The sequence below is a fragment of the Mustela putorius genome, unplaced genomic scaffold (genome assembly GCF_011764305.1).
Source record: "Mustela putorius furo isolate JIRA1106 unplaced genomic scaffold, ASM1176430v1.1 tig00003853_pilon_pilon_pilon, whole genome shotgun sequence".
NCBI lineage: Eukaryota > Metazoa > Chordata > Mammalia > Carnivora > Mustelidae > Mustela > Mustela putorius.
Window position 1 is genome coordinate 36147616 of NW_025422005.1, and position 23273 is coordinate 36170888.

The 23273-nt window shown below is 46.0% G+C and overlaps 2 protein-coding genes across 3 annotated transcripts; both read left to right on the top strand.

The window, feature by feature from the left end:
- Positions 1-3235: 3235 nt before the first annotated feature.
- On the top strand, positions 3236-22516 carry NSUN4 (NOP2/Sun RNA methyltransferase 4). 2 transcript variants are annotated; one of them, XM_004740398.3, is made up of 6 exons: positions 3236-4099; positions 8166-8503; positions 13931-14085; positions 17234-17394; positions 20032-20156; positions 20964-22516. In XM_004740398.3, the coding sequence occupies exons 1-6, from the start codon at positions 3548-3550 to the stop codon at positions 21238-21240; spliced, it is 1608 nt and encodes a 535-aa protein (XP_004740455.2). In that variant the 5' UTR covers positions 3236-3547; the 3' UTR covers positions 21241-22516. The 2 variants fall into 2 exon arrangements, with proteins under 2 accessions (XP_004740455.2, XP_012899726.1); XM_013044272.2 differs by lacking the exon at positions 3236-4099 and adding an exon at positions 7344-7631.
- Positions 4469-7287, top strand: LOC106003490 (sperm head and tail associated protein-like). The gene has a single exon (XM_013044230.2). The coding sequence runs from the start codon at positions 4545-4547 to the stop codon at positions 7269-7271; it is 2727 nt and encodes a 908-aa protein (XP_012899684.1). The 5' UTR covers positions 4469-4544; the 3' UTR covers positions 7272-7287.
- Positions 22517-23273: the final 757 nt, after the last annotated feature.

Here is a 23273-nt window from a genome sequence, read left to right on the forward strand (position 1 = left end):
TTTTCTTTTCTGATGAGATCAGTAGTGATATTAACAAATGTGGTTTTTGATATTGTATAATGAAATGTGAAAACATATGGAAGATAAGCAGGACGCAGTGAACTTGATAATTTCCAAATAACCACTGTATGATGTGACAGAATCAAGCTTGGGTAAAAGATTCATTCTAACTACAAGACAGATCAATGGATCTCTGTAACAGAGTATGAAAAGTCCTTTGATACGGTTTCAGATTCCACACTGCCACTAACTTTTAAGAAAACTACCACATGTTAAACTTTGACACAGTATCTAAGAATATTCAGTTATCTACACAGGCTATTAAAATATTCCTCTTGGGGCGCCTGGTTGGCTCAGTGGGAAGAGTGTGTAACTCTTGATCTCAGGGTCATGAGTTCAAGCCCTAAGCTGGGTGAAGAGATTTCTAAACACAAATAAAAATTAAAAAAAAAAAAATACCCCTCTCTTTTCAATCTATCTATCTGTGTGAGGCTGGATTTTCTACATATACTTCCACTAGAACAACAATGAGAATCTAACTTTCTATTAAGCCAGACATTAATTTGCCAGAGATTTGTAAAATAATGAATCTGTAACTGTTCTGACTAAATTTCTTTTAGAAAACTGTTTTTCATAAAGATATCTATATTAACATGCAATGGATTTACTATTGTTATTTTTAATGAATATAAAAAATTTTTTGCTTTCATATCTAATCTGGCAAATATTGATAGATGAAACAAATAAAAATTAATAATTCTTAATTTTTAAGAATGTAAAAGGGGGGGGTTTCTGGGTGGGTCAGTTGGTTAAGCATCTGCCTTGGTCTCAGGTCGTGATCCCAGGCATAGGGCTCCCTGCTCAGTGAGGAGTCTGCCTCTCCCTCTCCCTCAGCCCCTCCACCTCCTACCCGCTCATGCTCTCTCTCTCTCTCAAGTAAATTAAAATCTTGAAAAAAAATTTTTTTAAAAGAGTGTAAAGGGGTCCCAAGACCAAAATTTTGAGAATGACTGATATAGTCCAACCCTCTCTCTCTTGATCCCTTATTTTATAGATGGGCAAAATGAGGAGGCTGGGGGTTGGGAGGGGTCCTTCCTAGGGAATGGTGATTGTGGTCCTGACACTCCATATTTGGTATAAACCTTTGAGAACAGGTATTCTGGGACATCTCTTGTTTAGTGTATTCGAGCTGTTCCCTGGATCCTTATCTGGATTTTAATAATATGAGCAGTTCTTTTTTTCATTTCCTTTTCTTCCCTCTTTCCTTTCCTTTCTTTTCTTTCTTTCTCTCTCTTTCTTTTTTCTTTCTTTCTCTTTCTTTTTTCTTTCTTTCTCTTTCTTTTTATTTCCATCTTTATTTCGGTGCAAAAAGGTGTTTTTATTATAGCATGGGGACAGTACTGGTGGGGAGAAAGAGCTGCCATGAACTTTTTTTTAAAAAGCCTTTTCTCTATGCACGTATCTCCCTCCATCTCTTACAACTGCTAGGTCCCTGTAACAAACTTCTCATCTTTCACTCACTCATTCATTCAATCAATATTTATTGAGACCCAAATATGTGCCATCCACAGTCCTAGGTGCTGATAATTCAACAATGAATAAACGAAATCCTTGATTTTTAAAATCTTATATTCTAGTAAGGGGAAAAACAGTAAGAAAAGTTGTCCAGAACTTGTAAATGGGAAGAAGAGAATTACTGGGGGCTCCTTCACCACAGTGCTAAGGTATACCTTTTATAGATTTTATATTGACCAGGCTACTGCAGAACTTTGCAGGGGTAAAGGTAAACTTGTGGAAAACCAATGGCAATGCAAATGATTCCCAGCCATGGTAATGTAATTGAATTTTGATCAGTAGAGATGGAACTGATTTCTATGTCATAGAAGCAATAATCCCAAACATCACAGTTTATTACTTAATAAGGTATTAATGTTTTTGCAACTATTAGCAAATTCATTTCAGTATCCCTTTGCCAATAGCCTAAATCTCTGAAACTCAAAGTTTCATTTGAACAAGTCTTACCATCTAACTGGTTCCCTCATTATTTACGATAATAACGGAGGAAGAGTTTATTATGATGAATAAAATCTTTGGCATGTGTTCATTTTATCTTTATATAAGAATTATGCTTTAAATCTTTTGAAAATTATAGTTTAGCAGACTGTGTGGAAAAAATACATATAACAAAAAAGCAGGTTAAAGGACAGCTGTTTACTGGTGGTGTAGCATGTACTAGTTGAAATAGATGGGGCCAATCAATCAAGAAGTCCTGTAATTCCCTCTGAATTGTAAGTGGAATCAATCCTTTTCTATCTTCACTGGCACTACACTAATCCAGAACTACTCTCATCTGATTTCCCTGACCTAATGCTATTTACTCCAATCATCTACTATTTTCTTTTTTTAGTGATAAACACAAGATTCTACTTGTGATATTTAAGGTTTTTGGTAACTACTCCTGTAAATGTGGAAATAAAGGTGTATGTTTTTCACTGGAACTTTACAACTCACACTAAGAATAATAGAGTTTGAGGGGCACCTGGGAGGCTCAGTCGTTCAGCCTCTGTCTTAGGCTCAGGTCATGATTCCACGGTACTGCTCAGGACCTTCCCGTGTCGCAGGGAAGCCTGCTTTCTTCCTCTCCCACTCTCCCTGCTTGTGTTTCCCTCTCTCACTATTCTCTCCCTGTCAAATAAATAAATCTTAAAAAAAAAAAAAAGATTTTATTTATTTATTTGAGAGAGAGAGAGAGCACAAGCAGGGAGAGGGCCAGAGGGAAAAGCAGACTCCTGGATGAGCAGGAAGCCCAATGGGGGATTCCATCCCAGGACTCCAGGATCATGACCTGAGCCTAAAAGACAGTCGCTTAACCAAGTGAGCCACCCAGGTGCCCCCAAATAAATAAAATCTCAAAAAAAAAAAGAAGAATACAGTTTGAGCAAAGGTTAAACATTCCCTCATTCATATGTAGCTTTGACATTTCACAATCCATAAAATACTGTAAATGCTCAAGTGCTACAAGGGTTCTTCACACTTCTCATTTTCTATGGCACCGAAGAGATTGCTGTCTAAAAATCAGATGGCTGATTACTTTTGAATACTTAAGCTCCACTGGCTGAAAGCTCACATCTGTACTTCTGACTCAGTACCTAGAGATAAGAGGTCCCCACCACCCCCTCCTTGGTTGCTAGCAAATTGCTGGAGGAGGTTATAGATCTCAGGAGACCCGTTTCTCACTAGATCACTGGTTTATTATTAACGGATATAACTTAGGGCAGTCAGATGGAAGAGATGCACAGTGCAAGGTATAGTCAGGGAAAGGACACGGGGCTTCCATGCGCTCTCCCAGCCCTTCGGTATATTCACCAACCGGTAACCTCCCAGATGATCATTTTTGAAAACACCTATTTGATCATATCCTTCCCTTCTAATTGGCTCCCTATGGTGGAGTCAACTTTTGTGGCGCCTACAGCTTACACAATTTGAGGGCCCTCTTTAAGAAAAACAATACAATATTAAGGACAGGGCCTTGGAAGGGGCATTGCAAATGACAGGTTCTGAAACTTCAAGCTTAGTTAGCTTCTCTATAAATCCGCCTCAGCCCACAAATCTGTCCTCGTTTTTCTCCACCTTAGACTCTTTCTCCGTGCAACTTCTGGTTGGAAGGTCCTTCCCGCCCCTTTTTGCCTGGCTAACTCTTTCAGTACTCAACTGCCAGCTCCTAGTCCTCTCCTATCCCCCAACTGGATTAGAGGCCTTTACGGAGTCTCTCCCAATGCTCCAGGTATTGGCATCTCTTTCTGTGCCAGCGGTTGCTCTTTCCCAACACCCACAGATTCCTGGCGGAGCAGGGTTTGCACCTGTTTTACAAAGGTGGGCTGAGTCCCGGAAGAGAGACCGCCGCAGTTCCCTCCTCTTTTCGCCCCGATGGGCGCCACCATCTCTCCGGAACCCGCGAGTCCGCCGTCGCGGTTCCGGTCGGAATTACTCGGCGGCGCACGCTGATATGGCTGCGCTGGTTGTGAGAAGCGCTCGGGACGTGCTGAAGCGTGCACACCTCGCGACCATCCCGCGGAGACATCGACATAAGAAGAAATGGGTAAGGTCCGGCCGTTGGCCCAGGAGGGAACAGCGACAGCAGCCTTTTGCCGGGAAACTTGTTCAGCCCCGCACTTCCACCCCCCCGGACTGGTTCGCAACTCCGACGCCGCTGGAACGCCTTCGGCCTCTTTTCCCCGCCCCTCAGGAGGCGTCACTAGGCTCCTCCCTTTCACGTCTGTTACGTTTTCTCTTCTATCCGCCCTTTTGTTTCGTCACAAGGTTTGGGTGGTCGCTCGCGTAAAGTCTGAGCCCTCCCGACTCCGCCCCTCTAAGTTACGTCATTACCGTCGCCCACATTCTTTCAGTTATGTCACCGCCCCTTGTTCCCCGGCTCTCGGTTACCTTCCCCTTGGCCCCCACTACCCCTTCCACTTCCCCTCCTCCCTCTCCCCTCCCTCCCTCCCCTTCCTTCCTACCCCTTTTCCCTCTATCTCCCTCCCTCCATGACCTCTTCTCCGCCTTTCGTCTTAGAACTTTCAGCCCGGCCGCCCTCACCTCTCGAAAAATGTTTTAGCGACAGCCCCTACCTTGCTGGGTCTTCGCCGCCCTCCGGGAAAGGATTCAACCCCATCCTCACCCTCGAGCTGCCTCTCGCGCCCAGGAAAGGTTACAGTGATCACCCTGACCACGCTCCTGGCCTTTCCCCAAACCCAGGCAAAGTGTGTAGCGACTCCCCTCTCCCCCTGGAGTCTCCCAACTTCTCCAGAGACCCATTCTGTGGCCTCACCTGTAGGCCTGGAATTTCTTCCCTAATCGCCACGCCCCCCTCCCTACCCCCACCTCCTCCCTCCCCACCTCCACAGCCTCCCCTGCGCCCCGGGAGATGTTCTTTTGAACCCTGTTCTCCACTCCTTGGAAGGCCTTTCTGCCGCGAGCCTATCCTCTCGTGTTCGCCCCCTTCGAGCCCTTGTTTTGATCGGTTCAGCCTTCTGGGGTCACCCCCTGTTCGTCCACGGAGCCCTTATTGCAGCTGGATCAGTCCCCCGAGAGTACCGCGTCCCTGTCCCCGAAGCCCTTGCATTGACGAGCAGACTTACCTCTGCTATTGTGGTGGATACCCTTCAGCCCTGATAACTAGCCCGGGGACTTCCCCTTCTCTCGCTCATCGGCCCTTGAGAACCAGTCCCGTGACTTCTCCTATGCTCCCTCATGGGCCTTTGGAAACTGGACACGTGATTTCATCTTCCCTTACTCCTGGGTCCCAGGGAACTTGCCCCATCACTTCACCTACTCTTACTCATAGGCCCCTGGGAACTGCCCTGGTTATTTCACCTCCTCTTGCTCACCGGGCGGTGGAAATTAGATCTGTAGTTTCCCCACCCCTTTCTCACAGGGTTTTGGAAACTGGGCCCGTGATCTCCCCTCTGCTTTGTCCCTGGTCTTCAGGCAGAAGTTACAATGACCCTCCACCTTCCCCAACATCTTCCGCACTCACTGACAGCTTTTGCCATAGCTTACTTAAGCCTCCAGACCCTTGTGAACCTAAACCACAGCTTGACCTGCCCCTTGGGAAAAATTGCTGTGGCTCCCCACTTTCTTCTCAGGCAGGCAAATCTGGCTCTCCCAGCTCACCTCAGGAGGGCTCTTTTCACTATTCCCGTATTTCTCAAGAGACCCACATACCTGCCCCTGGGAGCCCGTGTTGTGCCCTCCGCCTGCCTGCTCGGAGTACTTGTTCTCCTTGCTCACCTCAGTGCCAGGCTCCCGTGAAGCCTTGCTTTGAGTCCATTTTCACCTGGGAGACTGGTGGGAACTCTTGCCTCTTTGTAGAGCCAGGCACCGCAATTTCTTGTCCTCCCTGCCCCAAGGAACCACCTCTTTCCCTAACCTCTCATTGTCCTTATTCTGTCTTCTCCTTCCCTTCACCCCTGAGCAACCAGTTTATATCTCCACCCCAGTCACCCCCCCGCAGAAGCTATAACGAACCCCCTCTTCCTACCCCAGCTGGCCCACAAGTGAAGTCCCCCAAATCCGCAGAGTTAAAACAACCACGTGCTCTCCACAGATGTCGCTCCCTGATCATCCCTCTCCAGCACACTACTCTTGACCTCCCCAGACCCCCCAAGGCCTGTGCCTCTCCTCCACCTCCCTCCCACCCTTCTGGTCCTTCTTGTACGGTGACATCCTTTACCACTTGCTCAAATCCCTGCCCTAAAGAACTTCCCCAAGGAACTCCCTTACCTACTGTGATCCCTAGAACTCTTAAACCTGTTCTCCCCACTTGTCTTCCCCTTCGCCTTCCTTTTTGTCCCGTTCCGCCCAGTAGTTGCGTTCAGAGCACCTCCTGCGGAATTCCTGTAGGACCCCCGTGTAGTACTCATATATATTCTGTGGTTCCCCCGACCTCTGATCCTTGCCCACTCCTTGGTCCCCCTCAGTGTCATAAACTGACCATGGTGCCCCCCTGTGGCATCTTTAGCGCTCCCAGGGGCCCACCCCAACCTCATCGCCAGCCTGTGCCACCTCCCTGTTCCACCCACATCTATTCTTTTATCCCATTGCGAACACCCTTTGATCCTCAAAGTTTACCCATTGCCCCCCAAGCTCGGGGCCATCCTATGGCCTGTGATACTATGCCCTGTGGCCTCCATGTCTACTCTGTGGCTCCTCGAGGCTGCTGCAAAGAGCCCCCCAAGGTTCCCTATAGCTGTCCTTTGCCTTCGACGAAGAATTCCAGCTGTAGCACTGATCTCAGCTGTAGTTCAGCTATTGTTATCAGTGAGTGCTGCCAGAGTAGTGACAGCCAGAGCAAAAATACCCACCAAGGCAGAAATCGGAGCCAGGCTGAGAATACCCACCACCCCAGAAGAAGTAGAAGTCAAAGCAAGAGTCTCCGTCCTCAAAGAAGTCAGAGCCGGAATGGGAGTCCCAGTAGCAAGAGAAGTCGGAGCCCGAGCAGTAGTCCCCACCAAAGCCCAAGTCAGGATAAGAGCGAGGGTCTTCAATGTAGTGGAAATCAGGGCCAGAGTGAGAGTTCTCAACGGAGCAAAGGCCAGGGCATGGGCAAGAGTACCCTCCATGACAAAAGTCAGAGTGGAAATAAGAGTCCTCGCCACGGCAAAAGGCGGGGCCGCAGCAAAAGTCCCCACCAGAGCAGGAGCCGGAGCAAGAGTCCTCGCCCTGCCAAAAGTCATGGTCGGAACAAGAGTCCCCGCCGTAACAAGAAATGAGGGCCAGAGGAAGATTTCTGCCCAAACCAAAATATGGGCCATAGCGAAATGAACAGACAGTAATAGGACTAGCCCAAGAGGACTAGTAATAGCCCAAGTGAGGATCCCAGCTGTGGCAACGTGGACAGAACTGAGGACCCCTCAGATGATGTCTTCATTTTCCTTTTAATCTGTTTATGCTCTGCAAGCCCAAATCCTGTCCGTCTCTGCTCCCCCCATAGAAGTCCCCATTTTGGTTTACACCACAAGGTTTCTAGGAGGCCTCCTTGTCCCACCTTCCTAAGCTCTAGGAACTCTCCCCAAATGACCCTCAACTCTGTGATTCTCAGCATTATGGTGTCAGTCACCGCATGACTGTAGGTAAGTTACCTTTCTCTCTCTATCAAATGTGGAAGGTTGATATCTTTTGTATCCCACTGAGCTGTCTGCCTTTTTTGGAGCTCACATAAGCTAGGAGGCAAGAAAGTGCTTTAGAGGATGGAAATGGCTGTTCAAAAAGAAAGCATCTTTTGTTTTTAAGGTTGAGGCTTCCCCCAGGGCCTTCATAGTTTCTTCCAGCCTTCTGTAGGCTCTCCTCAAGAGTCCTATCCTGAGCTCCCATTCTCTTAAGTTCTTACTCCCAGGCCTTAAGGATTCCCCCTTTCTTGGTGACCCACCTGCATATGCCGTTGTGAGAGCTGCAGCTTGCTTTCTCACAGCCTGAGATAGAAAGGCCTGCTCCCTAATACTTTTCTCTTTCATACTTCTTTTCTGGACGGCAGAGGGAGGATGCAAACACAGGAGTGGGCAGTGGCTGGATCCGTGTTTGCTGCAGGGCTCTGAGCTATTGGTGAGGTCAGGTGGTAGGGGAGAGGTAAGTCTGGAAGATCAACAAGCCCGTTCTTTTTCTTTCAGGCTGCCACAGAGCCCAAATTTCCTGCCACTCAACTGGCTCTGCAGAATTTTGACATGACCTACAGCGTGCAATTTGGTGATCTCTGGCCATCCATCCGGGTCAGTCTCCTTTCAGAGCAGAAGTACAGTGCACTGGTCAATAACTTTGCTGCCTGGGATCATGTGAGTGATGAGCTGGAGCAACTGAGGGCCAGGGACTTTGTGAAGGAAGCCATCTCCCACGGGGAACTGGAGCCTCATGGTGACCAAACTCCAACTCCAGCCTCTGGGGCCTACAGCCCGAACCTTCGATGCTTCACTTTTGCCAGAGGGGATGTCAGTCGGTTCCCTCCTGCCAGGTAGGATCTGGGGCTGTCCTGAGTGTGCTCGAAGTCGACAGAAAGAGACCCAGCTCTTGTCCTGTTTCATAAGGATCATAATATTGCTGATATTTATTGAGTGCTTATATATGCTAGGTTTTCTTTAAGTGTTGTATGTGCATTATCTCCTTTTGTTCTGCCAGCAGCCTTCTGAGGTAGGTAATATTATTTCTCTTTTCCATTTGAGGAGATAGGTGCAGAGAAGTTAAGGCACTTGCTTGCTTTAGGTCCCTGAGATAGCAGGTTGGTATGGCTCATGCTTAGATCTAGGCAGTTTGACCCCAGAACCTGCTCTGCTGCACCCTATGGAAGACAGCTATCTCTAACTTGCACACTTACTGTACCCTCTGCAGTTAAAATGTGTATTTTTTTACAACTGCCTTTTCATTTTGCCCTCATAGCCACCCATCCAGTTGAGGACAAGTAACCTCCTGATACAAGACAACGAGTGAGACTTACCTAGGGACACAAAAGTTAGTTCCAGAGGGGTTGGTGGTGAGGGGACTTCTGGTCTTCTTATCCCGTGCTCAGCTGAAGCTCTCATGGAGCAGTTTGTCTTCCTAGTGAGGAAGACAACAATTAAGAAATTATTTATAATTGTGATAAGTGCTCCAAAGAAAAAGTACAAGATGCTATTAAGTTTTATAATTAGGAGCTCTAACCCAGTCTTTTCTGAGGAAATGAAATTTAAGCTAAGACCTGAGAATGAGTAGGCATTAAAGCTGGTGGCATGGGGATGGGGATGGGAGGCTATAGAAGCTGGCAAAAGCCAGGCTTTGTAGGTCTTCTAGGCCATTTGGGATTTCGTACTTTTTCTCTAAAAGAAAGGAGGAGCCATGAAAAGGTTTCTTTTTTAAAGATTTTATTCATTTATTTGACAGACATAGAACACAAGTAGGCAGAGAGGCAGGCAGAGAGAGAGAGAGAGAAGCAGGCTCTGCACTGAGCAGAGAGCCCGATGCGGGGCTCGATCCCAGGACCCTGGGATCATGACCTGAGCCAAAGGCAGAGGCTCTAACCCACTGAGCCACCCAGGCGCCCCAGCCATGAAAAGTTTTAAGGTGGGGAATGACATGCTCAGATTTGGATTTTTTAAAAATTCTGACTGCTGTGTGGAAAACTGATTGGAGAGGGGCAAGTCCGTGAATGACATATGAAATGGGGATGTAAATTAGGAAGGTTTTGCAATGGTTCTAGTTACTGGCTGGAGGGAAGGCTGCATGCTTAGGAAAACTAGGAGGTAAGGGTAGAAGAGTATGTGGTGGGGGGGCATGTGTGGGAATCTTGAATGCTAGGAAGCTACAGGTTGAGAGAAGGGGAATTTTTTTATTATTGTTAACATATAATGAATTACTTATCTCAGGGGTACAGGTCTGTAATTCATCAGTCTTACACAATTCACAGTGCTCACCGTAGCACATACCCTCCCCAGAATCCATCACCCAGTCACCCCATCCCTCCCACTCTCCTCCACTCCAGCAACCTTCAGTTTGTTTCCTGCAATTAAGAGTCTGTTGTGGTCTGTCTCCCTCTCTGGTTTCTTCCCATTTCATTTTTTCCTCTCTTCCCCCATGATCCTCTGCTTCTTTTCTCAAATTTCACAAATCAGTGAAATCATGTGATGATTTTCTTTCTCTGATTGATTTATTTCACTTAGCGTAGTACCCTCTAGTTCCATTCATGTCACTGCAAATGACAAGATTTCAATCTTTTGATGACTGCATAATATTCCATTGTATATATATACCATATCTTCTATATCCATTCATCTGTTGATGGACATCTAGGCTCTTTCCATAGTTTGGCTGTTGTGGACATTGCCGCTATAAACTTTGGGGTGCACATGCCTGGAAGAAGAGGATTTTGATGGCCCAGGGTTGCTTCTAAATGGCTGGACTTTCCAGGGCTGGATGGCTTCAGACCATGTACCCTATAGTCCATGTTGTGGTAAATTGCCAAGATCTGTTCTAGAGAACCACTAGAAAGGGTTTCTGAGTAGGGGAAAGGAAATAATGTACAGTGGTTATAAGCATAGACTTTGGAGTCAGGAAAACCTAGATTTGGGATTTGCCTTCATCACTTATTAGACATGTAGCTTTGGATAACTGACTCTTGGTTTCCTTACTGGAAACTCATCTGGAAAATAATGGCACCGATACTCTAGCTCATATTTGGCTACTGTTCTAAGCACTTAACTTCTATTAATTCCTTTAAACCTCACAATAATCTTATCTGGTAGGCACCCTTTTTTTTTTTTTTAAGATTTTATTTATTGATCTAACAGAGAGAGATCACAAGTAGGCAGAGAGGCAGTCAGAGAGAGAGGAGGAAGCAGGCTCCCCACTGAGCAGAGAGCCCGACACGGGGCTCAATCCCAGGACCCTGAGATCATGACCTGAGCCGAAGGCAGAGGCTTTAACCCACTGAGCCACCCAGGCGCCCCTGGTAGGCACTCTTATTACAGATGAGGACATTGCTGCACAGAGAAGTTGAATAATTTGCTGAAGGCACACAGTTGTTGAGCAGCTGGGTTGGATTTGAGATTCAGATGGTCTGGCTCTGGAATCTGTGTTCTTCTGCCTCGCAGGTTCCTAGTGAGGACTAAGTTAAGTGATGGATCTGAGACACTAGTACAGCACCTACAGTATAGCACTCAAAAACAGTACCTCTTGTTGCTGGTATTCTCATCAAAGTTATGCTTCAGGAAAATCATGTTACTAAATTGAAGTGAGAGGGAGAGAGATTGGGGCAGGATTGGAGATCAGTTTGGAGGCATCGATTTTAGGCAGAACCATGGACACAGCACCTGTGGTTTACCAAGTTGCCTGAGGTGCTTGGCTTTTACCCAGAGAGGTTTGGGTTTCCTTCTTGTCTTGATAGGCTCCGTATAAATCAAGGGAGCCCTAATCTCTTAGGAGGTCAAAGATGTATTTAGGGAGTCCAAGAATTTCCTGAAAAAGTGTTGTGCCCCCCCCCCTTTTTTTTGGAAAGAGGGACTTTAGCTTTCAGCAGATTTCAAAATTGTCTGTGAACCAAAAAAAGGTTGAGTGATGCTTCCAAAAGGAAGGAACTAATAAGAATAGGTTTCTTAGACCTGTGCTAGTATGACAGGAATTTTGTGCTTTTCTCAGATTTCTTATCATTCTCTTCCATGAGGCATGAGGCACACAGTTTCAGGGACAATCCAAGTGTGATTTGACTTTGAAAATATCCCATCATAGTCTGAGCTTACTTGTGAAGGTGTCACAACCTCAAGCCTGGGGACGTAGCTCTTATAGTGGACCCTCAGTGGTGCTGTATCTCTTGTCTTGTAGCATTTTTCTTCCAGAGCCTTCCTGTCAGGGCAGGTTTCTGTCTCCTTGAATCTGTCTCCAGTGGCTGAGCTGTGTCTCAGGCAGGAGAGTGACTTATGACAACCCGCCTGGGAGTGAGGAGTCCTGTGACCATTAGGTTGCTATCTGTTGTCCTTCTGTCTCTACTCATATGGTTCCTGCCTGTCTTCATGCCTTGGACTCTTATCACAGCCTTCTCACTGGTGTCTATTTCTAATTTGTTCTTTCTAGTCTGCCTAGCTTTCTAAAACTCTATTCAGATGATCATGTCCCTTTCTTTACAGACTTTGGTAATTGCCTGCCTGTTACAGTCCAGACTCCTTAAAATAGGGTTTAAGGCATTTTATAACCTGGCCTCTGTTTTTCAACTTCAATTTCTTTCACCTTGTATTTCTTTCTTTTTTTTTTTTTTAAAGATTTTATTTATTTATTTATTTATTTATTTGACAGAGAGAAATCACAAGTAGATGGAGAGGCAGACAGAGAGAGACAGAGGGAAGCAGGCTCCCCGCTGAGCAGAGAGCCCGATGTGGGACTCGATCCCAGCACCCTGAGATCATGACCTGAGCCGAAGGCAGCGGCTTAACCCACTGAGCCACCCAGGCGCCCCTCACCTTGTATTTCTACTACACCAGATTTCTCATCGTTTTTGATGAGTTTGATGAGTTTGCCTCCTTCCATGCCTTTGCTTGTTTTTCTTCTTTCTGCTCTTGGAATGCTCTTGTTTCTTCCTCCCTTCCTCCCTTCTTCCCCTTTCTTACCTAATGAGGGCTTATTTCTTCATCAGGCCTGACTCAGGTAACTGTGAGAGGCACAGTTGATGGCCTTCTTCTCTAAACCCATGAAGCATTTTGTGTTTTAATATGTGATCCAATAAGACTGAGTTCCTCCTATATGCCAGGTGGCGTTTCATGTGCTGGGGTTATTATAGTGAACAAAGTCTCTGCCTTCATTCTAAAGAGGGAGAGGGAGGAGAGTGCACACACACACACACACACATCTGTATAGGTAAAGTGAACAACAAGTGCTTCAGAGAAAAGTACTGTCACATAGAGAGGTAATGGGAGTAAGGGGTGCTATTTTTAGATAGAGTAGTCAAGGAATGCCAGTGCCTCTCTGATGAGATAACTTTTGTGGAGTAACTTTAAGGAGAGACTGAAAAAAATGAGGAATCAAATCAGGGCTGTTTGGGAAGAGTTTTGCGGGCAGAAAGTAGAGCAGCTATAAAAGCCTTAGACTGGAGTATGCCTGGCTTAATTAAGGCAGGGCAAGATGGCTAGCTTGGCTGGATTGGAGTAAATTGATCTGTGGGTTGGTTTTTGTTTTTTGGGGTTTTTTTAAAGATTTTATTTTTTTTATTTTATTTTATTTTTTTAAAGATTTTATTTATTTATTTGACAGAGAGAGAGATCACAAATAGGCAGAGAGATAGACAGAGAGAGAGATGAGGAGAAGCAGGCTCCCCGCTGATCAGAGAGCCCCATGCGGGACTCGATCCCAGGCCCCTGGGATCATGACCCGAGCGGAAGGCAGAGGCTCAACCCACTGAGCCACCCAGGCGCCCCTAAAGATTTTATTTTTAAGTGATCTCTGTACCCAGTGCGGGGCTCAAACCGACAACCCCAGAAGTACCTCGGTTGCTCAGTTGGTTGGGCCACTGGCTCTTGGCTTCTTGGGGTCCTGGTATTGGGCCCCACATCTGGCTCTGCACTCAGCACCAGTCAGCTTGTCCCTCTCCCTCCCACCTTGCTTCTCCCCCCAACACCCTAATACATGCCATGCACTCTCTATTTCTCTCTAATAAATAAATAAAATACTTAAAACAACAAAAAACTCCACAACCCTGAGATCGAGTTGCATGCTCTACTGCCTGAGCCAGCCAGACACCCCTCGATCTGTGTTTTCAGGGTCCCTCTGGCTGCAGTGGGGATGAATGAGTGAGAGAGTGGGTCTGAGAAATGAATTTTTGCGGAGTAGAACTCAGTAGCCCCTAAGGGCATGGACTTGGTGGCCTTGACTTCCACTGGGTCTCCTGACTTGGTATTAGACTCTCAGGTGGTCTCCTCTCTTCTAGGCTTGGCAGCCTGGGTGTCATGGACTACTATCTGATGGATGCTGCTTCCTTGCTGCCTGTCCTGGCCCTTGGCCTCCAGCCCGGCGACACTGTGCTTGACCTATGTGCAGCGCCCGGGGGAAAGACACTAGCACTGCTTCAGACTGGCTGTTGCCGTAAGTCAGAGGGCTGGTGCCTTGGGGTGGGAGGGGTCCCTACCTCACCCAGCCAGGGACCTCCCGAATAGGCTGGGCTCTAGTCCCAGGGTCAAAGAGGGTATAGTGCTTGCTTGCTAAGGTGGTGTATTTTTGTTTGCAGTTTTCTCCTCTTTTCCTCTGTCAGTTGGCCAAGAAAGGTTGCTGAGCGGAGCAAGGTCTCTGAAGGCAGATTCAAGCAGGGCCCTGATCAATCTACACATGACACCTTCATTCCTCTGTATCTGTTTACTTTGGTCTCTAAGATTAAGTTCATCTCCTTCATCTGTCAACGAAAGCAGTAAGATCTGGCTTCAGCGTCCCTTTATAGCGTTAGGTCATTCTTCCCCAGAATGTGCTCCAGCCACATTCTGCTACTCGGTGTGATTTGAATCAGCCTCCATCTTTTGTTCGTTACATTTTCTGTCTAGAATACCCTCCACCCTATCCCAGCTAGCCTGCCTGTAGCCTTTGAGCTTTCAAGTCTCAGCTCAAGTGTGCCACCTCCTGGAAGTCTTCCCTCCTGACCTCTGCAAAGTGATGCCTGTCTCCTTATGCTCCAGTGCAGTGGGTGTCACCCTTGCAACTGTTAGCACTGTTAGCCTTGCATCAGAACTTTACCTGGTATGCATCTTCTCCCTCTTCAAGAATGAACTCCTGGGCGACAGGCCCAAGTCTTATTCATCTCAAAATGCAGCCCCCGGCTCAGGCCATGTGCACTGGAAGTGTTCTTTTCAGCTATCTACTGGCTGACATCCCACCTTTATTTATTTATTTTTTAAAAAAGACTTATTTATTTGACAGACAGAGATCACAAGTAGGCAGAGAGGCAGGCAGAGAGAGAGGGGGAAGCAGGCTCCCCACTGAGCAGAGAGCCTGGTGTGGGGCTCAATCCCAGGACCCTGAGATCATGGCCTGAGCTGAAGGCAGAGGCTTAACCCACTCAGCCACCCAGGCACCCTGACATCCCATTTTTTATTTTTTTATTTTTTAATTTTTATTTATTTATTTTTTTTTAAAGATTTTATTTATTTGTCAGAGAGAGAGCGAGCGAGAGCGAGCACAGGCAGACAGAGTGGAAGGCAGAGTCAGAGGGAGAAGCAGGCTCCCTGCGGAGCAAGGAGCCCGATGTGGGACTCGATCCCAGGACGCTGGGATCATGACCTGAGCCGAAGGCAGCTGCCCAACCAACTGAGCCACCCAGGCGTCCCGACATCCCATTTTTTAAAAAACAGTGTTTTTTCCATGGAGACCTGAGAAATATCCAGACAGGGGCTGTTGTTTTTCCACTCATGCTGGAGGTCAGCCAGGCTCCTCTTGCCTTATGCCCTAGCTTTTTTTGGGGGTGCTGACCCCTTCTCTTCTAGTTTTCGTCAGCCAACTTGCACAGTTAGGGTTGGCTTCCAGCCTCATGGTCAGCCCTGTGGGTGATTGCAAGGTACCACATTTGATCTTACCTTCTGGAAGTGCAGAGGGAGAGGAGAAATAGTGTTGATACGGTTTAATGAGTCCAGTGCAGGAGGTTCCAGCCTCTGTGCCAGGCTGTGCTGATCTGCCTGAGTGCTGCGGGAATCCTTGAGAAAGGGGATGAGTAAGGTGGGGTTACTTGGAAGAGGAGGAACTTGCACTAAGAGGAAGGAGAAGGGCTGAGGAGAAGTCATTGAGAGTTGTTCTTCTAAGGTGTACTAAATTACCAGCACCTTGTTCCCATCCCAACTCCTTATCCAAGGGAGTCCTTCATCCCAGTGGAAGAAGGAAACTTGGAGTTTCTCTAGTTTAGCCCCCCTCCTATTTTAGGGAAGGGGAAGTTGAATCCTGAGGAGAGTAAATAATTTAACTTTTATCCAAGTTGGAGATAAAGCCCGAACTGGAACCCAGCTTTTCTGTTCTTGGTTCATGTCTTTCTGCAAATTCCTCCTGAGCAGAGAATCCAATTTCTACCTCTTTAAGTGCCCTCAAAAATTGAGACTCTATGCCTTTGTGGGAACACTAAGCTCATTCATGGTAGTGATCGCTCCCATAAGGTATAAGGTATGTACTCTAGGTTTTCATCATTGTTTCTGACTTTTCCCTTTCACTTCTTGACTCTGAGGCCAGGTATCAATCACCATTTATCATCAAGCTTGTGGTAATGTTTATTCTTACAGGAGAGCCAAGAGCAAATTGAACTATTTCTTGAACTTTGTGTTTGTCACAAAAGGGAAAGTGAAAGTGAAAGATAGATGGTGAATCAGTTAGGATTAGGTTTGGTCATATACAATAGAAAATGACTGGCTTAAAGAAGAAAAGTTTTTCTCTCTTATGTTAGAGAGCTGGGACATAGGCAATCCAGGGGTGGTATGGTGTCTCCACAATCATCAGGGACTTGGGCTCCCTCTTTCTTTTTGCAGCCTATTTTATTTCTGGCTTCCCTTCTCAGGATTGCTTCATGGTCCAGGATGGTTGCTAGAACTCCAGTTATCACATTCAGATTCAAGGCAGGAAGAAAAGATGTGGTAAAAGGGGCACACCAAATAGTGTTAGCTTCTTTTAAACATCTTCCCATAAGTCCCACACCATAATTATGCCTATAATTCATTGACTTAGTCCTAACTTAGTTATAGAAGGAGGCTGAGAAATAGGGCACATTGCTCCCCTTTCCCTCAGATAAAATTGGGAGTTCTAATACTAAAGAATGAGGAAAATAAATTTTGGTAAGTGTGTAGTATCTGCCAAAGATGAAGAGAGAGACACATTTCAGAAAAGCAGGAGAGGGCATACTTACTTAGAAATATTCATACTTGGTCTGCTTTATTTATTTATTTACATATCCTTTCTGGCCTGGGTTTGTGATTGCCTTTGCAGCTCCTACTCAAGAGTGTCTAGTACTGTGCTGTATACATAATAAATATTTCTACTCCACTTGCCTCTGCCTCTGGGGTCTGCATTGATTGGCTATTCCCAAGAATTGGTCTGACTCTCCATTAGCACCATTGCTGGTAGGATGTTTTGTTTGTTCTTTATTCTCACAGGTATAAACTATCCCTACTACCCACAACCACTTAAAGATTCAGTGCAATCCCTATCAAGGTTCCAATGACATTTTTTTCCAGAATTAGGAAAAACAATGCTAAAATTTATATTCCCACAGGCAATCTCGCTGCCAATGATCTGTCCACTTCTCGAACAGGCAGACTTCAGAGGGTCCTTCACAGCTATGTGCCTCAAAATATCAGGGATAGAAATCGAGTTCGAGTCACCTCATGGGATGGCAGGAAGTGGGGAGAACTGGAAGGGGACACCTATGATCGGGTGAGTGATTCCTGACCTGAGACATCCATCTGGCCAAATCTGGTCTCCCCATTCCAGCTCCAGACCCTCAGCAGGGAGGGTCCAGTCCTCCATATTTGAGGATGGAGAGCCATTTCTGGACCTGGCCCGCTCTCCATGGGTGATTGGGAGAACACAGCTATCTGCACAGTTGTTGGTAATATCTTCATTAGAGATAATTAGCAGGAAAGAGGTTGAACCTGATTGATTGGGAAAAGAGTTATTAGACTCTCAACTCACTTGGTTGCTCAGAAACTCTGATTAAAATGAGTATGAATAAGCTAATTTATTTTTGAATATTAATATAGCACATGGTGCAAAATTCAGAAGGTACAAAAGGGTATTTAGTGAGAGGTATCCTTCACTTTTACTCCTGTCTCAGGGCTGTCTTCTTCCTCTCCCTACAGATGACCATTATTCATATTTTCTTCTGTATCCTTTAAGATGTATCCTTTGTGGATACACAAATACAAATCTGTGTGGTTCTTTTTTTTTTTTTAACAGCGTATGCATGTGTGCATGTGAGCAGGGCGAGGGGCAGAGGGAGAGAGAGAATCTCAAGCAGATTTCACACTCAGCCCAGAACCTGATGTAGGGCTTAATCTCATGACCTTGAGATCATGGCCTGAGCCAAAATCAAAAGTTGGATGCCCAACTGACTGAGCCACCCAGGTGCCCCAATGTGTGTGTATTTTCGAAAAAAGGAGTGGTGGTATATTATTCTCACTGTTTGGTATTTGTAGTTTTTTCATTTAATAATGTACCCTGGGGTTCAATCCTTTTCAGTTTTATGTTTTTTAAGTATCATTGCTAGATAAGTTTATATGCATCTAAGATTGGACAGAGGGTACTAAATCTTAACTCTCTGTGGAGGTTACATCGGCTTCATTTCTACTGGTAATGCGGAAGAGTACCGTGTTCTCAAATCCTGTCACCACTCGTGTTACTAGATGTTTTGGGTTTTGCCAAACTGATAAGCATCTAATTTACATTCTCTTATTATGAATGATGTTGAAAGTCATTTCCTGTTTTATTTTTTATTTATTTATTTATTTTTTTAAAGATTTTATTTATTTATTTGACAGAGAGAGATTACAAGTAGGCAGAGAGGCAGGCAGAGAGAGAGAGGAGGAAGCGGGCTCCCTGCTGAGCAGAGAGCCCGATGCGGGACTCGATCCCAGGACCCTGAGATCATGACCTGAGCCGAAAGCAGCGGCTTAACCCACTGAGCCACCCAGGCGTCCCTCATTTCCTGTTTTAAAGTTATTTGCCTTTTCTTTTAATTGGCATATTCTAAAGGTATTTATTAAAACATATACTTCTAAAAATATAAAAAATATATAGCTATTGTCTCTCTGTTATCATCTGACTCGTTGATCTAATCTGTCCAGTTCTCACCATTCTGGTTCAACCACTCTAAGAAATTGAAAGACCAAGTTTATAGAATCTTGGCTAGGCTTAAGAGTCCTGCTTCTTCTTCTTTTTTTTTTTTAAATTAACATATAATGAATTATTTGCCCCAGGGGTACGGGTTTGTGAATCCTCAGGCTTACACATTTCACAGCACTCACCATAGCACATACCTTCCCCAATGTCCATAACCCAGCCACCCCATCCCTCCCCCACCAATCCCCCAGCAACCCTGAGGCCTGCTTCTTGCCTGTGTTTCTGCTTTACTAAAATGCACAGATGTCTTCCATAGCTGATTTTTTTGGAAATGTAAATATAGGACTTTTTCTTTTGTCTTAATTTTTGTTTTCGTCTCTTGTGCCTAGCACAGAGTATAGGCTCATAATGAATGCATGAATTATTTTATATTTATTACTTTAAAGCTTTTCCACATTGGATATGTTTCAGCAAAAAAATAATTTTGAATCCTGATCCTGTTATTCAATCTATCAGCTACCTTCTGGGCATTCTATCACCTGTAAATAGGATGTTTCATTCAAATAGCTAAGGACAGAGGCAAGGAAAGAGCCCTAAAGCATGAAAGACTTCTTTCTAGGAGCACCTGGCTGGCTCAGTTGATAGAACACAGCATTTTTATTTATTTATTTATTTATTTATTTATTTGACAGAGAGAGAGAGAGAGAGAGAGGGAACACAAGTGGGGGGAGTGGGAGAGGGAGAAGCAGGCTTCCCCCCATGAGCAAGGAGCCTGATGTGGGGCTTGATCCCAGGACCCTGAGCTGAGCTGAAGGCAGAAGCTTTCTGAGCTACCCAGGCACCCTGGAACACAGGATTCTTGATTTCAAGTGTTGTAGGTTCGAGCCCCATGTTGGTGGTAGTGGTTACTTAAAAATAAAATCTTGGAAAGAAAATGGAAGCCGTCTTTCTAGATCAATATCAGTTATTTAATTATAGTTATTTGGGTATTGGTTTTTCTTTTTGACCAGCCATGAGTAGACCTAAATATACTGTTTTCTCACTCATTATTTCACAGCTGTCTACCAGGTGAAAATGAGAAGCTTTGTCGGTTACTCTGCAACGGAAGGATGGGCAGAGAGAGCACTGTGGGAAGCCTCTCAGGGCAGGGCCTAGGGGAGGGAGCCTATAAGGAGCTCTAATACTGTACTAATACTCTAATACTCTAATACTATACCCTGTACTGCTGGGCAGGTGCTGGTGGATGTGCCCTGTACCACAGACCGCCACTCCCTTCATGAGGAGGAGAACAATATCTTTCAGCGGTCGAGGAAGAAGGAGCGGCAGATGTTGCCTATGCTTCAGTTGCAGCTGCTCGCGTGAGTAACAGATTTACAGAAACTCGGGACTTTGTGCCACAGTGCTCCGGGGGGCTGGTCACCTGGGGGATTGGAAGTTCTTGCCACAACCATCACCCACAGAAGGGCCTTCTGACTGAAGAATACCTGGAAGAGACAGACATGATAGGAGGGTCCTTTGGAGCATGAAAAGCCTATGCGGTAGGACACACATGGGGTTGGTTGCACAAATTCACTACGTTACCTTACCTCCATGCTAGTCCCATTCCCAGTGAGTAGCACAAGCTTGAAAGCTTGAAAAAGTGACTAACGTCAAGGGTCTGTAGGGCTGGTAAGGGCTCAGTGCATAACTAGCATCAGAGTTTGGACCATAGGGACACCTGGGTGGCTCAGTCAGTTGGGCATCTGCCTTTGGCTCAGGGCATGATCCCAGGGTCCTGAGATTGAGTGCCACATCAGGCTGCTGGCTTGACGGGAAGCCTACTTCTCCCTCTGCCTGCCACTCCCCTTGTTTGTGTGCTCACTCGCTCTCTCTAACAAATAAATAAATAAATCTCAAAAAAAAAAAAAAAAAAGAAGGAGTTTGGACCATAACCAGAGTCAGAGTTCAGGGGATTGCTTCCAGAGGAGAGCCCATGGAGTAAGGCTGGGTTGCTCTCTGCTTTGAGAAAGACTCTTCTGGTGGTATCTCTGTGGAAGGGACTTGAGAAGCTAACACAGCTGCCCATCCCTCAGTAGACTCCGCTATCCATGCTTCCAGCTCCCCCTGTTGTCCTTCTGCTTCTGAGAAGCTCAGTAGTCTCTGCTTTTCTCTGTTTCTGGTTTCAGGGCTGGACTGCTTGCCACCAAGCCAGGAGGCCATGTTGTCTATTCTACCTGCTCGCTCTCGCACTTACAGAACGAATATGTAGTGCAAGGCACCGTTGAGTTCCTGGCCAATCAGTACAGCATCAAGGTTCAGGTGGAAGACCTGAGTCACTTCCGAAAGCTTTTCATGGACACATTTTCTTTCTTCCCATCCTGTCAGGTTGGGGAGCTGGTAATCCCAAACCTCTTGGCCAATTTTGGGCCCATGTACTTTTGCAAAATGTGTAGACTGACATAGCATCACCCTGTTCCCCAAGTCCCGGTGTAGGAAGGTAAAGGGTATACTCCCATGGAGGCACCAGAAACTGAGACCAGTGGCAAAGATGCACTCTGGGTCCTGTCTCCATCCTGTTCAAGTCTTTCTATAGACAGTTTTCAGCATTAGAAAATAGGAGTTTTTCTGTCCTGCTGTCCAGTTGTGGCACATGAGCAGGTTCCTAACTCCCTTATTATACCTCCCCCCATTTCTAAGCCTATGCTAAAAGTTCCTGCTCCATTAAGAGCTTAGGGGAGGAGGCAGTGAGCAGGCCTACACTTTCAGCTGTAGACTGGGGAAGAAGCATTTAGCCAATAAAACTGTTGAAGCTCCATTGAGCTGAGGCTGTAGTTGGGGCCTCCTGTCAGTGCGAGTACTCTTAGTGCCATTTGTCCCAGCTCCTGTTACTGAGCACCCGCTCCTAGGGCCCAACGCCCAGGAACTCAGCTTGGTGGCAGACCTCTGGTTACAGAGCACCTCTCACACTGGAAGTGACTTCTGTGTGTGATCAGTCTTCAGCAACCGATGGGCCCAAACAGACCTCTGTAGTTCCATAGTACAGCTGGCCCATGATCTAATTTAAGGAACTAGAAACTCTCAATGGTAAACCAATCATGATAATCTGCTTACATGCACCAAGAAAGCTCTCCCGAGCTGCCAATTCCTTCTGTGGTCCACAGCTCTGCTGCCCTGTGTGGCTGGGGAAGCTGCTGCCGCCCCAGGGCTGTGATCCTCTGCTGTGTGTTTCTGCCCTGTTCATTCATGTAGCAAGCGTTTCTGGAGCTCCCATCTGACAGATAGCCAGGGAGCTGTTAGAGGTGGAGTGGTATATGGGACTGTGGGCCGTGAGACTCCTCTTCCTCCTTCACAGGAACTCTCCTCCTTTTGCTTTCTGAGCTCGTAGGCAGGCATCTCTTGATATCTTTTTCTGTTATGTTATGCTTTTTTTTTTTTTTTTAAATTCCTGATCTGTGGCTGAGCTCTGCTTCCAGTGGTTTGGCCCAGCCCCAAATCCCTCAGAGCTCTTCCCCAGCAGCACAGGGCCGCCCTTCCTCACGGATGTGAAGGTTATATTCACGGATGTGAAGGTTATATTAAAGGTCAGCAATATTACTTCATTGCTGACTGCATGCTAATTATGTTGTCTTTGTAACTCAGCATAAGGAAGGTAATCCCTCAATGGCAGGGATATTAAAAATTGCTTATGATCACTTGCAAAATACTGCTTTTTTTAATTAAAATTTTTTTTTCTGAAAAACTGGTCTTTTGGCAGAAAAGGGAGCATAATTTTAGAATACTCATGTTCTTGGTGCCTCCCACTTTCTTTATCCCTCCTCTTCCTCTTTCTGTCACTCATTTTGTTCTTTATGCCTTTCCTGCTGATCGTTGTTTTGGTATTAGAGGTGTCAGCTGAGAAGGATTTTGGATAAGGTTAAGCCTTTTCTCCTCTTGGGACTTGCATTGTAACTGAGGGCCCTGAAAGATCTTTCAGACTCAAAGTCAAGTGGAACTAGGAAGATGGAGCTCCAGGGAGTAGGACTCTAATTAGCCTCCATCTGTGGTGTGTGGCCCCTGCCCGCTGTTTACTCGCAGTACTGGCTGAGGCTGGGAGGCGTCGGGTCCCTGGGTTTCTGCCCTTGGCCTCCCGGGTATCCAGCCTGGTGCTGACAGAATGCTAAGCAGTGCTAATTCAAGAAGAGATTGGGTCTCCTGCCCCTGGGGTCCCAGTCCATCTGGGGACAGACTGACTCAGGTTGGAAAAGCAAAGAACTAGTTTTGAAAATAGTTAATTATCTCCTATGATTGAACATTTACTTACCCTACAGCCCAGTTATTCCAATACTGGGGATAAATCCAGAAGGACACCAGAAGATCTGTACAAGAGTGTTCATAGCAATCCCAAAAGGAAATGCAAATGGCCATGAGCAGCAGAGTGGACAAATTAACTGGAATATTCACACAATGGGAGATTATATGACTGTCAGATGAGACCCAGTGACACATAACAATATGGA